At 40.4% G+C, this 14,790-nt stretch overlaps 2 protein-coding genes across 2 annotated transcripts; one reads left to right on the forward strand and one right to left on the reverse strand.

The window, feature by feature from the left end:
* Nucleotides 1–2,675: 2,675 nt before the first annotated feature.
* Nucleotides 2,676–6,760, reverse strand: u2af1 (U2 small nuclear RNA auxiliary factor 1). The gene is made up of 8 exons (XM_085764270.1): nt 6,685–6,760; nt 5,115–5,202; nt 4,660–4,726; nt 4,122–4,171; nt 3,564–3,662; nt 3,328–3,461; nt 3,127–3,219; nt 2,676–3,036 (listed from the first exon to the last, which is right to left on the reverse strand). The coding sequence occupies exons 1-8, from the start codon at nt 6,726–6,728 to the stop codon at nt 2,880–2,882; spliced, it is 732 nt and encodes a 243-aa protein (XP_085620396.1). The 5' UTR covers nt 6,729–6,760; the 3' UTR covers nt 2,676–2,879.
* Nucleotides 6,761–8,485: 1,725 nt separating this feature from the next.
* Nucleotides 8,486–14,057, forward strand: gabpa (GA binding protein transcription factor subunit alpha). Its single transcript, XM_085764269.1, has 10 exons — nt 8,486–8,604; nt 10,675–10,764; nt 10,860–11,004; nt 11,140–11,224; nt 11,345–11,569; nt 11,671–11,865; nt 12,018–12,074; nt 12,597–12,722; nt 12,838–13,030; nt 13,249–14,057. The coding sequence occupies exons 2-10, from the start codon at nt 10,688–10,690 to the stop codon at nt 13,469–13,471; spliced, it is 1,326 nt and encodes a 441-aa protein (XP_085620395.1). The 5' UTR covers nt 8,486–8,604; nt 10,675–10,687; the 3' UTR covers nt 13,472–14,057.
* The last annotated feature ends 733 nt before the right edge of the window (nt 14,058–14,790 follow it).

The following is a 14,790-nucleotide window of genomic DNA, read 5'->3' on the forward strand; positions in this document are numbered from 1 at the left end:
AACACTGATTAAATGACGGATATTTGAAGGTCAACTACTTTAAATACAACAGGCTGTAGGCGGCTGTAAATTGTGTCGTCTTCAGAAATATGATATGATGAATCAAAGATATTTCATACTTTTATCTCCTCAGGATCAATTAGAAAGTCGTGCACTCACCTGCCCGTCAGTGAAGACCACAGCTCCGTCACGTGGAGCCTCCAGCAGCAGATGGAGCCAGGCCCCGCCCACATCCCGGATAAACCCACCTGACGTGTTTACCCTCATCGTGCTCCCCGTTGCGCCCCCTCTCGGTGCTCAGCGTCACCGACTCTCCACATGGCCAATGCACTGATCCAGATCTACCTTTAGGATACTAAACCCATAGAAATATACGGATAAACCACTGTGTTCCCGGACCAGAAAAATAACAGCATGATAACCTTTGATCAGTACATTATTAAGATGTTTACAGTTAATGAACTATGCGTTTACAAAACATATTATGAACAACCTGAAATTTCTTGATAAAAAATATGTGCAATTTCAAATTTTCACACTTTGCAAATTCATCCTGTTTTTCTTAAATACTTTTTTTTTTAAGATTCATTATATTGACTACTAGTCTTCTGTTTGTTTATCTATTTTTATAAGTAGAAAGAAAATTAGAATATCGTGAAAAAGTTCATTCATTTAAGTAATTCAACTTAAAAGGTGAAATGAATATATTATTTAGACTCATAACAGGCATTGCAAGATATTTCAAGCTTTTATTTGTTAGAATTTTGATTATTATGGCTTACAGCTTATGAAAACCCCTCTCAAAAAATTAGAATATCGTGAAAAAGTTCAATGTTGTAGCTCAAATTGTCACAGCCTCGTCAGCCAATTAATCCAAAACACCTGCAAAGGGTTCCTGAGCCTTTAAAAGCTCTCTGTCTGGTTCAGTACAGTTCGCAATCATGGGGAAGTGAATGACCTTTTTCACGATATTCTAATTTTCTGAGTATTACCTGTATATTTTGGGGGGGGTTTGCCTTTAATTGACAGGTTAGTTGAGAGAGACAGGAAATGGGGAGGCAGAGTGAGGGGGAATGACATGCAGGAAAGGGCCAGCTGATGTGGGATTTGTGGAAGAAAATATTCATTCGGTGTAGTGAAGAGAGCAAAACCCTACACCTATGAGTGTGTCTGACTCTGCACACCACTGGTTTACCCTACTGATCTTGTGTCCCTTAGACAAAGTCTTTCACTTGTATTGCAGTGCTACCTTCCCCAACACACCTTCTCGTCTGCTTTTCTTAATAATAATAATATAATAATTCAATCCTGTCTGGCCATCAGAACCTTGAGATGCAAATACCTTTGTTTCCCATGTGACCCCCCCTCTTTCTAGAACTACATATCTGTTCCCTTGCCCTTCATTCTGGGTCATCTATTGTCACAGACCCACTGTGTCAGTAGGCTCACCGTTTTCTGGATTACTACTCACCACAGCAAACTTTGGGATCTGGACTTGTGATTTTTCTTCAACAGATTCGAACCAGGGCCGGCTGCAGAGAGCACTGTGGCCTCTGCACGATCTTCCTCTTAGGGGAGGTGACAGGGAGAAGAGACTCCTCCAAAGGGAGGCTTATTGGATCCACCGTTTACAGACGGAGCATCCGAGGGGGTTGAATGAGGAACTGTTATTTTCATGTTTTCTGTGAGGGTGGTTAGTGATTTAGATGTGGTCCTCCTCACTGCCTGGAGTGAATTGCGTGTATGTTCATTCCTCTTCTCGGGCAGTGGTCGTACCACATTTGTTTGTCACTGACCTTTATCTACGGGGTTATCATATAGACCCATGTGTGTTCTTTATTTTACTGTCGAGGATATAGGTCCATTGGGATCAAACAGTAGGGACAAGTGTTGTTGTCACATTTACAACTTGTCGATTTTCATGAATGTAGTGCTTGATTGTAATTTCGTTAATGTTATTTACATGATAATGTTCCTCATTGTTCTGTGTAATATTTTCTATAATATTTTCTGACATTTGACTGTTTTAATTACAGTAAGTAGCTTATAAATGTTTTGTGTATGTATGTGAATGGAAATTGGAATCAGCTGGCTTTGAGTTAAATAGTGGACACACCCACTGACCTGGTAACGCTGAGGACAGCTGATTGCCGAAACGCGTCCGTTTCTCGCTGCCGAGCAGTTTTTATGAATTAAAAAGTGTTCAACTTGAAGTGAGTGCTGTCACAACCCTTTTTTTGACTTTGAATTTTTTTGGACTGGCACCCGATTCACCTGTTCATATCTTGAGTTGAGCACGCCAAGTTTGCTGATTGCCTCTGCACGAGGCGCCTGCTCTACCCACTGAGCTCAATGGCGCCCCGTCTTTTGTTTCTTTTAAGAATTTTAAGTTTGATCCACGTGGATAATGCCATCTGTTGTAAATAATTACTGCTTCAATGAAAATAAATGTTTTAAGTAGTGATGAGGTTTAAGTCCTGGAACAATCTGGTTTTCTGTATTTGATATTTAGATATAGAGTGTTACAAGTGGGATCACGACGCGTTGAAGAACAATCTGCATGTGGGGTTTAATAAGTGGCAGGTGAGGAGCAGGTCGGTCAAGTATCACAAAGCACTGCTGTCGTTCCTTGATTTTCTCTTGTGTTATCACAATTAAGACTCGAGTCAGTCACATTAAGTAAAAAGTTTCAATTTTAATGAGGTGAAAGTTATTTTCAGAAATCAAGAAAAAAAAAAACAAGTACATCAATGCTGTCACAGCTTCAAAAGCAGGTACCTTTCAGTTAGTCCTAGAATAGATGTGTGGCAGGGTACAAACTTAAAAAAAGATCTGGGGTGGATACAGGGAAGGAAGGACAAGTAGTCATGGCTTGTGTTTCAGAATCGTCCTGAACGCTCTCTGTCTCTGGAGCGGCGTCTCTCGTGGTCACGGCCGCCGCCTCCTCCTCGACCTCTGTCACCTCTGTCCCCTCTGTCTCCTCTGTCTCTAGAGCGAGACCGCCTCTCTCTCGATCGAGATCGAGACCTATGACGGCTGTGGAAGTGCAGAGGGAGCGATGATGAGTGCTATTCACCAACTGAACAAAACAAAACGGGTACTTCAAGGTAGAGAATGATTTCGTACCTCTTCCTCCGGCGTCCGTAGAGCTCCCTCCTCAGTTCACGTGAGATGGGCTTCAGATGCATGAAGTTACAGAAACCTCCACGAGTGCATTCCCTGTGAAGTGAGGGGAAATTTAAAATAAAATAGGACTACATGACATCTGTGGTGCAAAAATATTTCATTTCATTCATGTGTTTGGTGTTGTTGTCAGACGGCGCTCACCCCATTTCATACTGGCGACAGCAGGCTTCTCTGAAGTCTGTCACAGGAGAGAGTTCAGCATGGATGGGCTGTCCGTTAAACCACCGATTATTAAGGTCGATCACGGCCTTCTCAGCGTCCTCTTCGTAACGGAACTACAACGACCATCAAGAGACAAACAGAGCAGTTGAAGAAGAGTTGAAGAGCAGCAGAGTCCAAAGCGTGGTGCGATTGTCATGGTAACTTCTGATTCTCACCTTCACGTACACGTTTCCTACTAGGTGGTCTCCGAGGTTGTCACATACGTTCATTTCCTCCACTTCTCCGTATTTTTCTTCCATCTCTGTGAAGACCTCCTGATAGGATGGCAGAGAAAACCAAAAGCAACAATAAGATTTGCAGCGTAGGAACTGGGAATTGTTTGACAGCTTGGGAAATGATTGACTGATTAAGCTTCTGGCTGAGAAAAGACTGTAACAGGTCTGGCTACGGATCAATAGCATGCTGCTGAAGGAGAAAAATAATCTGGCACTCAACACCCATAAAATTAATTGTTTTTATGTTTGGATTTTCAAATGTTGCACAAACTGTATTTAGTGTTTTAATTAATGAGCCTTAAAAGGTACTGGTTTGTTTCCAGTCTTAACACTGAGAGAAGACCAGAGGCCAGCAGAACAAACTAATTACAAAAATGAATCATGTGTTTTCTTTGCATCTTCTGTGTATTGAACTGTCTCATAATCGGTTAAAGAATATGTAGCAGTGACAAAGTGGTGTGGTCATAGTTTGACAATAGTCAGAATGACATGAGTTACCTCAAAAAACTCGTCATAGTGCTCCTGCATCTCCATGTCACTGATGGCACCTGGTGGTTATAGGAGAGAACAATGACTATACACGGATAGTTTTTACAGCGTCAGTGGCATATTTCATCAGAGCAGCTCAAACATCCACACACAGTAGTTCACTAATATCAAACCATTTACTTTTTATGGTTTCTTCACAGCTGTTCTATAATTTTTTTTTTCTTACCTTTTCAATTCCTAATATACCACTACACTGACACTGTTAAACCTGTCTTTATTTCCAGCAGCAAAATGTGGAGCTCTGCAGGGTGGAATATTTTGTAATACCGTTTTTTGTAACTGAACGAAGCTTAATCAGGAACAAGAGGGACCATTTTAAGAAGTAGATCAGGCCGATTGTTACATCTCAGCTCAGAGAATTTGGTGAGTCCAACTTTGAACATTTATTATCTGTGCTGTTTACAACTCCCCTGCCTACTTAAAGCTGGTAGATGGTGAATTATATTTCTGACAGTCACAGATCAATGTCAGGGGTTCAGACACTTACAGGTGAGGCCATCAGCAGACTGGGCGCTGTTCTGAGGGTTCCTGTAAATGTTCAGGAGGGCAATCGTCTGAAACACAGAAATGAACATTTTTTGGATGATTAGGTTTGAGGGCTCCACATAAAAACTTGTGCCCCCCAACAACTTATTAAAATCTTACTGTAACAATTCTTTAACTATTGGTAACTAAGTTCTGACAAGGAGCAACCTCCTACCCCATTGAATTTATTAGGGTATAATGTCACTCCTGTTTAGAGACAAAGCTTTCTAAAAAAAAACAAAAAAAACAACAACACGGATTAATTAGATGCACAAGCAATTAAAATTAAAATCCTGAAAAAGGTCAGGCCTTTCCTAGGTGCTACTTTTTCCTTTATATGTTGGGGAATAGATAACGTGTCTACTGTTACGATTAGAAATGAAATATTTGGATTTGAAACAAAGAGTATAATGTTACCTGGCTGAATGTTGGCTTATTGTGTAATCTGGAGCAGCGGTCTCCATGTCGACAGGCACCGATTTTAAAATAAAAAGAGCAGTTGACCCTGTGAAAAGAGAAAATGAAGATGAGATGAACATCGTAGAGGACATGAAAACTTACATATCAGGCCAGACAGAGAGACATTTATCAAAAACTATGATCTACAATTCAAACAAACTGCAAAGCAAACGTTGGACCCAAAACAAGTCTGAGGCCTTGTTACGCCCTAATCTCTGACCGTCTTTCCTGTTTTGATGAATACACCTAGTAACTTCCCACCAGGGCTGGACATTATACAACAATTGCTTCATGACATCAAACGAAACAAATGCTTCAATTCAGACAAATTATTAACACTTCTGATTAACATTCGGAAGAAAAGGTTAAATTATAACAGCTAAATCTGTGAAAATTACCCATGATTTAAACTTTCAACTAATGAAACACAAATGAGTGCATCATACCAAGTATTGACAAATACCTAGTACCAGATGTTTGTCAAACGTACAGTTGTTCATATTTTATCTGACTGAAATACAGATGAGATTGGCTTTAGATGATTAACCTAAAGAAAGTATACAGGTGCATCTCAATAAATTAGAATATCGTGGAAAAGTCAAATTCCACTAATTCAGGTCAAATAGCACTGAGTGCATGTAGATGGACATACTTTACATAAGGCCAAAATTTCCATATTAAAAATGCTATTTTTTGGGGGGGCTTTTGCCATATTCCAATTTTTCGACATACTGAATTTTAGGTTTCATTAAATGTAAGCCATAATGACAATTAAAAGGAAATTAAATAAATAGAGACATGAAATGTTTCATTCTATGTGTAATGGATCTATATAATGTATTGGTTTCACTTTTTGAATTGAATGACTGACATAGATAAACATCTCCATGATATTCTAATTTTCTGAGATGCACCTTCTGCGAGATAATTCATTTTTAAAATATTTTAAGACAAGACACGTGTGGTGGTAGGACCGGACATTGGGATATAATAAATGACTTTAAGTGCGAAGATAACCACGTTGCGTGGTGCTAGGTTGTGAGAAGATACCTCTAATCACTGTGTCTAGTCTCAATGATCACCTTTCACTTACTGAAACGATCACAGGGATCGATCTTCAGCTCGCACCGACGAGGTTGCTCTGCTGCTGTTTACCCGTGAATTTCCACCAGAACAAAGACTCGCATGGGCTTCAAGGAGCAGTGAGCTTTGGTTAATCCTAAACTAATATGTACATTATAGTTGCTGTATTACTCTGAGTCGTTTTAACACGTTGTGCGATTCAAGTTTAATTCATTGAAAGTAACTCGTGATAACTGCTCAGCAGCAGGACGTTGCAGGAGCCTCACAGCTGCGGCGCGGTATTTTTTACGGACGTTAGCATGTTAGCATTAGCTCCTAAACCAGTGTGCCGTTACCGGCTGTTACTGTAAACACCACAGATAAATGTATGAACCGTCACCGGGAAAAGTGGACTCTGGTGGGGGGTAAACAGAAGAACGGGAGCGTTAACAGGTTATCTACTTACTTATCTTTCTCTGTCCCAAAAATGGACGCCAGGTACTCTGCCATCTTGACTGGCCTGTGTCGGTTCAATCTGCAGCAACAACCACCAGGCTCGCACCCCGCCGGAACTCCTTCAGAATAAAAGCAGAATATTCACACGTAGGCTAATGCCAAGACAGATGTACTGAGAAAAACTATGCTTGTGCAAAATATACATATATTTCAGTTGGATATAAAAGTGTATTAGGCCAACTTTGATATATTGTAAAACTTCCATTCATTAAAATGCTTCATTTTAAGATACTTTACAACTTGGCCTTTATTTTGAATGCGACCCGGAAACATTCCATACTATCGGTCACTTCCGCCTGTACTGTAATTTTCGAAACAAGAGTCTCTTTCACACTGTGCGTGCAGCTGTTATTTGTCTGTTTGATGTGTAGATACGATTCAAAAATGATCAGCCAATTATTACATATTTTAAATTTACCATCTTAAAGGTAGAAGTTAATATTATACAGTTTACCATTTAAATTTCAACTTGTCCGGGGTAAATTTTGTAGGAGTCTGTGTCTGTGAAAGAAGTTGCACCAAAAAAAACGCCCCTTTGGTCTGGTTACGTTTCATTATTATGTTAATTTTCTGTTGTCACTAGTACGGGAGTGGTACACTGCAAGTAGATTCCCTATTAGCATTTCCCTTTTAAATGAGTTTACAAACTAATTTGATACAAAGTGTGTTTCTTCAACTGCTCACAATACATATTTACATAATTATAATTTTATTGTGGTTAAAGTTTTTTTACAAACATTATTGCCGGAGAGCAATACACGACAAACATAAAAATGGTGCATGTTGAAACCAAATAACAGTATTTTCTGTTATAAAAGCCACATATGAGACAACTTTATTTTTAATACTTGATCTGCACTTCATCACAAAATTCAAGCAAGTGCTAAAGGATAAATATTGTAACACAATAACAACATCATATGAGCAGGTACTGAATTGTCCATCAGATAATATTTGATAACTGGACAAATGCAACATCATAAAAATAAAAATAAAAATGAGTAAATTAGTCAGAGATGGTGAGAGATGTGTTTTTGAAAAATTATCAAGTAGTGTTTGCTTTGTCATCATAAAGAACATGCACTGAAGATTTAACAGCAAAGACCACTTGTTACAAGTCTGCAATGACAAAATGACTAACCACAATAAACACATAGCTGTACCAACTCATTTAGCCACATACACATTTACAGAAATTACAAAGGGCCCTAAACTGGTCCTTGAATTTTTACCTAGTGTTACCCTGCAGGGGACATGTGCAAAATGCAGTTTTGCTATAACGTTACTGGACAAACTGGTTGGTTAAATCTTTGTCAAATGTGTGTGTGTTTGTGTGACCCTAGACTCTGATGAGTGAGACAGCTCATTCTTGCCCCATGGCCCTCTAGCGGATCCATCCCATCCCCATTATAGATATCTAAATTAGCGCTTATTTATTGGCACAGTTATATAGGTTACACACTTATATTACTTACATGAATGATTTCAAAGCCACATTAGTTAATGAAAGGTGGCGAGTGAGACCTGTACAATGTGCGCCATCATCTAAGCTATATTGGTGTAACTTTATCAACACACCAAGTCAATATGATGGACACACACACACACACACATATGTAGACATAAATTAATCAAAAATCAAACACACTATAAAACAAAGCCGTGCAGAAAGATGAAAGCTCTTTAATCCTGATGTTAGCTTTCTTTTTAGTTTTAACTTTAGTGTTGTCGGTTAGTCTCCGCCCTCCTCGGTGTGTGTACTTCACCAAATAACTTGCATGATACGTCTCGACTGTGAGTGAAATTTGGCTGCTTATCCGCCACAGTTGAACACAATTCAACACATTTTGAAGGCCTGAACTTTTAACAGGTATGGATATTTTCCAAGATGTGAGGTTTGTGGCGGTGAAACTGTATTAAAATTGTGGGGGGTTTTGTGGTAAAGAGTCGTGTTTGTCGTGCTCGGACTCTTCCCGCTGTTTTGCTGTTTTAGCTCAGTTGCTAACTTAGCTGCTGTTGTTGACTCCTGGTTTAACGTCGTCAGGGGGGTTTAATGGCGCCTTTTAACTTAAATTACACACACTATAAACAAAGCTGTGCTACCATAGCGTGACTTACTTACACGACTGCTGCCTCTGTTGCTTTATTTTGTATGTGGGAAATGAGGAACGGCCTCACAAAGTTAGTTAGTTAGCGTTACACCACTTCAGTGTTAGCCGAGATGCTAACAGTAACGCTGCAGCAAACACACACACACACACGCATCCAAAGACTATGCTTCTTCCTTTTTCGTTTTTTTAGCCCATACTTCTCTGTTTAGTCGCAGTTTTTGTTGTTTCGATCTGTCGCCGACATCTCAGCCGGTCTGTGTGGTAGTTGTTTTTCCCTCTTTAAAAAAAACTCGGGTCGTGTTTTTTACACGGCTGCTCTCGGAAGTCTTACGGCGCTGTAAAACCTTAGCCAGGATTTCCGGCTCCTTTTCCATTTGCCCTATGCTGTTTTGTTTCCGTTTATTCTATTTCCGTTTTAAAAGTTTTCTACGTCCAGAGTTAAAGTGTGCTTTAATAAACACGTAGATTAATTACGAGGAGCGGCGCAGTTTAAGCGATATTTTAACCGTTGTTTTAATTAGCACGCGGAGACCAACGGTTGTGTCGCGAGCTGCTGCTGCCTGCCTCCGCGCGCCGGTGGTGCATTCGCGTGCAAAAAAATCGTAGCTTACTGTGGTTCAGCTTCAACGCAGCCACACGTGTAGCCTTGTGCATACATTTTTAGGGCATATACATTTTTCCCAACACGCGTCTGTGTTTTCTATTTATGTTTGGTGCCTATTCTGTTTTCTTGGGGCACTGATGATGGCCTACTGGTTGGCCTTTAGACGCCAAAGCCTCGCCCTCGAGTTGGCTAACGTTAGCAGTGGAAACAGTCAGTGAACTGTCCCACACATGGCCAATGAGAAGTCGAGGCTGAGGGGCCTTTATACTATCACTAATAACACTGTTGCCACACACCACCAGACTGCTCTGTGACACAATCATACCTACAGGATGAGCTATTTATTTTGCTGCCATTAACTTAAATACAGAGATACATCCTATGTATTGTGTTTATTATTAAATTATCACTAAAAGTTTATTGTTGCATGGCCTTACAAATACAAATTCATACAGCAGGGCTCCAGACTGGCCCTAAATGGTGCAACCAGTAAATTTGCTGGGTTTTTGTTTGTTTGTGTTTCCCAACACCCAAAGAATCTGTAATCTGTTACTACAGGTGACAGGCCAAGGTAATATGAGGATCATGAATGAAAAGGAAGTTGATTTACAGTGTGCGCCCCTTAATTTTGTGCTACTACTAAAATTAAAAAATAAATAAAAGTGAGGGGCCATTGTGCTCCTAGTACAAAAAAAGCTAGTCTGGAGCCCTGTACAATTACTTGATAAAAATGGCAAGACTACACATTTATATGGTTCTTTTTGAATATTGGGTAAATGTTAAAGATTTAGGGTATGGTGACTTGTAGGTCCATGGAGTCTGAGTCTGTAGTATGTCTTTTCTGTTCTATACATTTATCAGAATGAATTATACACAACCACACAGCCATGTATATATAACCATCATAAATCTCATTATTACGTGGTCAGGATAAGGATTTCAATTTAAAGCTATCCTCTTTTTTATGAAATTATTATTCAGTGTTGGGAGAGATGTCTCTCAAACAGAAATAATGCAATAATAATAAACAAAACAATAATGTAAATAATAGTTATTAGATAAGAAACAATATGAATATTAAACTATACACATTTATCACACCGAGCTGAAACACTGGGAACAAATTTAAAGTGTTTGTCTATTTGTATTTGTAAATCAGTATTCAAAGATAACACTCAGTTTTCCTGGATTATAGTTAACTCTCACTTTTAATGCTCTCCCACAGCTTGGCTGCCAGAATGTCTAAAAGTGAACCAGAAGAGATGATAGAGATCGAGATCGATGAACGAGAGAAACAGGCGTGTCTGGAGGAAGGGTAAGTAACATGGTCATTTGAGGTGCATCGTCATAAAACATACCAGTAGCTGCTGCATATTTTAAATCCTTCCCCTTACGTTTTTTCCCCTACAGTGTTGAGGAGCAGACGATCACTGCGTCTGATTTGATTCAGCAAGACATCGACATCAATGAGCCCATTGGCAATTTAAAGAAGCTTTTGGAGCCTCGTGTCCAAATATCACTGGATGCGTTTGAGATCTGCCTGCAGGACATTCAGGTACACATGTTGAGCCCTTCGAGATCGCTTCATGATTTTATACTTGTGTTAGTGGCACATGTCTCATTCAGGTCTGACAGTCTTCTACCGTCGTCTTACTCTTGAATACTGATATTTATTGCGTTCTCTTCTCAGCTTCACCCTGACCACAGCCTTTTCGATCAGGGAGTAAAGACAGATGGCACAGTGCAGCTCAGCCTGCAGATTATAGCCAAACCAGGTACTGACCACACCAGTAAACCACCAAACTATCCACATGGAGCTTCAGCAAATATATTATTATGCCTTGAAGTTTCTGTCCAAATCTTAATTATTATTATTCCTTTCCCCTTTGGTCCAGGTGAGGAGAAGCTGAACATCTTGGAAATAGTGAAGCCGGTAGAAACGGTAGAAGTGGTGATTGATCCAGACGCAGCAGGAGAGGAGGGGACTCTGGTGGAGGAGGGTCATCTCATCGCAGTGGAGAGGACCGGTCTCTCCGATGAGACGTCGGAGCAGGTTACGCGCTGGGCCGCGGCACTCGAAGGCTACCGCAAAGAGCAGGTCCGCCTGGGGATCCCGTATGGTGAGGAACACGTTTAAAAAAACAAAACAACCTTTAACATGGGGACGGATGAATGTGGTTGTTCTTATATGAGGAACGTCTTTCCGTCTCTCTCCCCTCAGATCCCGTCCTGTGGTCGGCTGACCAGGTGATCCACTGGGCCGTGTGGGTGATGAAGGAGTTCAACATTGACGAGATGGAGATAGGCAGCATCCACATCCCAGGTCGAGAGCTTTGCGCTTTCAGCCAAGACGAGTTCCTTCAGAAAGTGCCCAACGGAGAAATACTCTGGAGTCACCTGGAGCTCCTTCGCAAATGTAAGCAGAAGGAGTTGTTGTAGGTTTCATGACCTGCGTGTGTGTAACAGTAAACACACTCCAATGATTGTGTTTGGGTCATTTGAAAAAAAGGAAAGTCAAATTTGAGGTAAAAAAAACAAAACAAATCTCATCCCTTGTATTTATTTCAGATGTGCTGGCCAGCCAGGACCAGTCTGGAGGAGACGCCACAGTCACTATTGATCAGCGTAAGTTTCCTAGAGGACAAGGATGTTTCATTAAATTTAGAAAGCCCTTACTGTTGTATTATGAAATACAATATACTAATAATGCATGTACTCTTAATTTTGTTGTATTTTCTAACACAACGGCAATAAAGGCTGTAATACTGTGTGAGAGACACTCACATATAGGTTCACAATTATTCTTGCATATTTATTACTACATAGTTGACAACACTTTTTAATGTCATTGGCCAGACTCAAAACTAGAGCTAAATATTTGACTTTGGTAATTGATAAATCATTTCAGTGATTTTAAAGTACCGTAAATATACTGAACATGAATAAGTCACATGTGTAAATCAATATTTTGGATAGTTGATGAGACAAAACAAGCAACACAAAGAAGGAATTCACTTTGGCCTCCTGAAAATTACCGTAAACAGAATATTTTTGACTATTTCACAACCTGGAAAATGAGTGGATTGTGAAAGTGATGTTTAGATGCAGCAAAGTGTCCCTCTCTAACTTCTCTGTCTGCGTCTCCAGCGGTGCAGATCATCCCAGCTCAGGTGAGCACACCCACTGCCATCAAGGTGCTGAAGCAGAGCCGCGGGCCCAGGGCGCCACGGATTTCGGGGGGAGAGGAGCGCAGTTCACCTGGCAACCGCACAGGTAGTTCACTACTACGACTACTACTCAGAAGAAGTCTGTGTGTAGTAGTTCATATGTAAGCAACTGTGTCGTGTTTTAAAGAAGACTTACCGTAAATGCTCTGGTGCTTCTCCAGGAAACAACGGTCAGATCCAGCTGTGGCAGTTCCTGCTGGAGCTGCTGACGGACAAGGACGCGAGAGACTGCATCTCCTGGGTGGGCGAGGAGGGAGAGTTCAAACTCAACCAGCCTGAGCTTGTGGCTCAGAAATGGGGCCAACGCAAGAACAAACCGACCATGAACTACGAGAAACTCAGCAGAGCCCTCAGGTTTGTCTCCTGTTTATTATTTTTAATCGTATTTAGGGCCACTGCTGCTTAGTGTTTCATCCCAATACAAGTTGAAATGGCCAAAGTCAAAGCCGAGAAAGCCAAGATGTCCTGATTGTAAACACCTACAGCCTTCAGACTGAGTAACTTACAATAAGTGCAACTTCTCTTTGTGTGACTTTACACACACAGACTCTCACTCTGGTTCTGTCTTGTAGATATTACTATGACGGAGACATGATCAGCAAGGTGCAGGGAAAGCGCTTCGTCTACAAGTTTGTGTGCGACCTGAGGACTCTGATTGGCTACAGCGCCGCCGAGCTCAACAACCTGGTGACCGAGTGCGAGCAGAAGAAACTGGCTCGCATGCAGATCCACGGCAACAGCCAGCCCATCACTACAGTGACCTTAGCCACCATGACGTTAGACAAGGACAGTTGAAGGAGGCCGCGTCGCAGCGCTCTCCGGCCGCCTCAGACGAAAAGTTAACTCTCCACTGCTGACTGGAAATCAAATCAAGTTTTTATTTCTTTATCGACACAGCTGTGTTTATCAAGCACAGAAATGCAAAGCTGGTCTCTGATAAGTGTGGATTAACATCTTTGTTAATGTCTTTACAGTTTTAGTCCAGTTCAAAATGAGGCAGGTTAAAAAAAGGTTGTTTTTTTTGTTTTGTTTTTTTCTTAGCTTTTCTTTAACGCTAACCAACCGAAGCGTGTTCAGGATGAGGCGGAGGATGTTTGAGTGAGTATTGGGTGATGCTGTTGTGCATGGGACTGAATGCTTGAATGAGTGACTGAAAACCCAGTTATGAGCTTTGTGTAATGTATCCCTCGTCTGTAGTTTAGGATCATTTCCACTGTATATACCGGTACTCCATGTTTTTGATAGCCACAAGGGCAAGTGTATTTTCATATTTTCCATTTATAGAGCACCTGTTTTGTATTTTATTTAGTGTTTGTTCCCTGAATTGTTGGACCCTTTTTTGTCCACTAGGGGGGAATAAAGTGGCAAGCATTTTTCTTAATGTCTGGAGTTCAGTCATTTCACACTTCAAGGTTTTTTTGTTTTTTTGTACATACACACTACAGGCCAAAAGAAGCAAGATCAAATTTGTACAAAAAACAATCGTAGTTTCATTGGTATACTCACTTGTGGGTATACCAATACATTCGTCCCACAAGTTTTTTAAGGAATGTGCCAGGAATTGCATTTAAAGTTTTCTTAAGTTCACAGTGAGAGACTTCTGATTCGTGGGACGCACTTTTCTGACTAATGGATCCAATCCAAACACAAGTTCAAATAGAGAGAGGTCTGAGTAGACTGCGGGGGTCAATCCATCTTTCCAAGAACACATTGACCTTTTTCTATCATAACTTCAAATTTCTTCTAGTCTCTTCAGAGTGTAGTCAACGCCTTTGTTGTGCAACATTAGGCATTTTGCAATTTTTCTTTTTCAGTGTATCCTTCTTTCGTCAGGGTACAAATCTGTACTTAATAGTCATTTCTGTGATAGTTTTTCATAGATATTAACAGATTTATTAGGATTTTTGTTTGCAAACTCTCAAAAGCCAAAGAGCTAAAGTGAATAATGCAAACAGTGATTTGTTATTTTACTTTTGCACTGAAGTTGTGACTCTTGCAAATCTTCTTTTTTGTTAACATTTAATCAGCAATGGCCTGGTAAATTGAGGAAAATCGTGCACATCAATGAAAGCAAAGTCTGATCATGCAGTAAATACATCCCAAAACCCATAGAA

Source organism: Trachurus japonicus, chromosome 21 (genome assembly GCF_045865225.1).
Source record: "Trachurus japonicus isolate A0001 chromosome 21, Traja_1.0".
Taxonomy (NCBI): domain Eukaryota; kingdom Metazoa; phylum Chordata; class Actinopteri; order Carangiformes; family Carangidae; genus Trachurus; species Trachurus japonicus.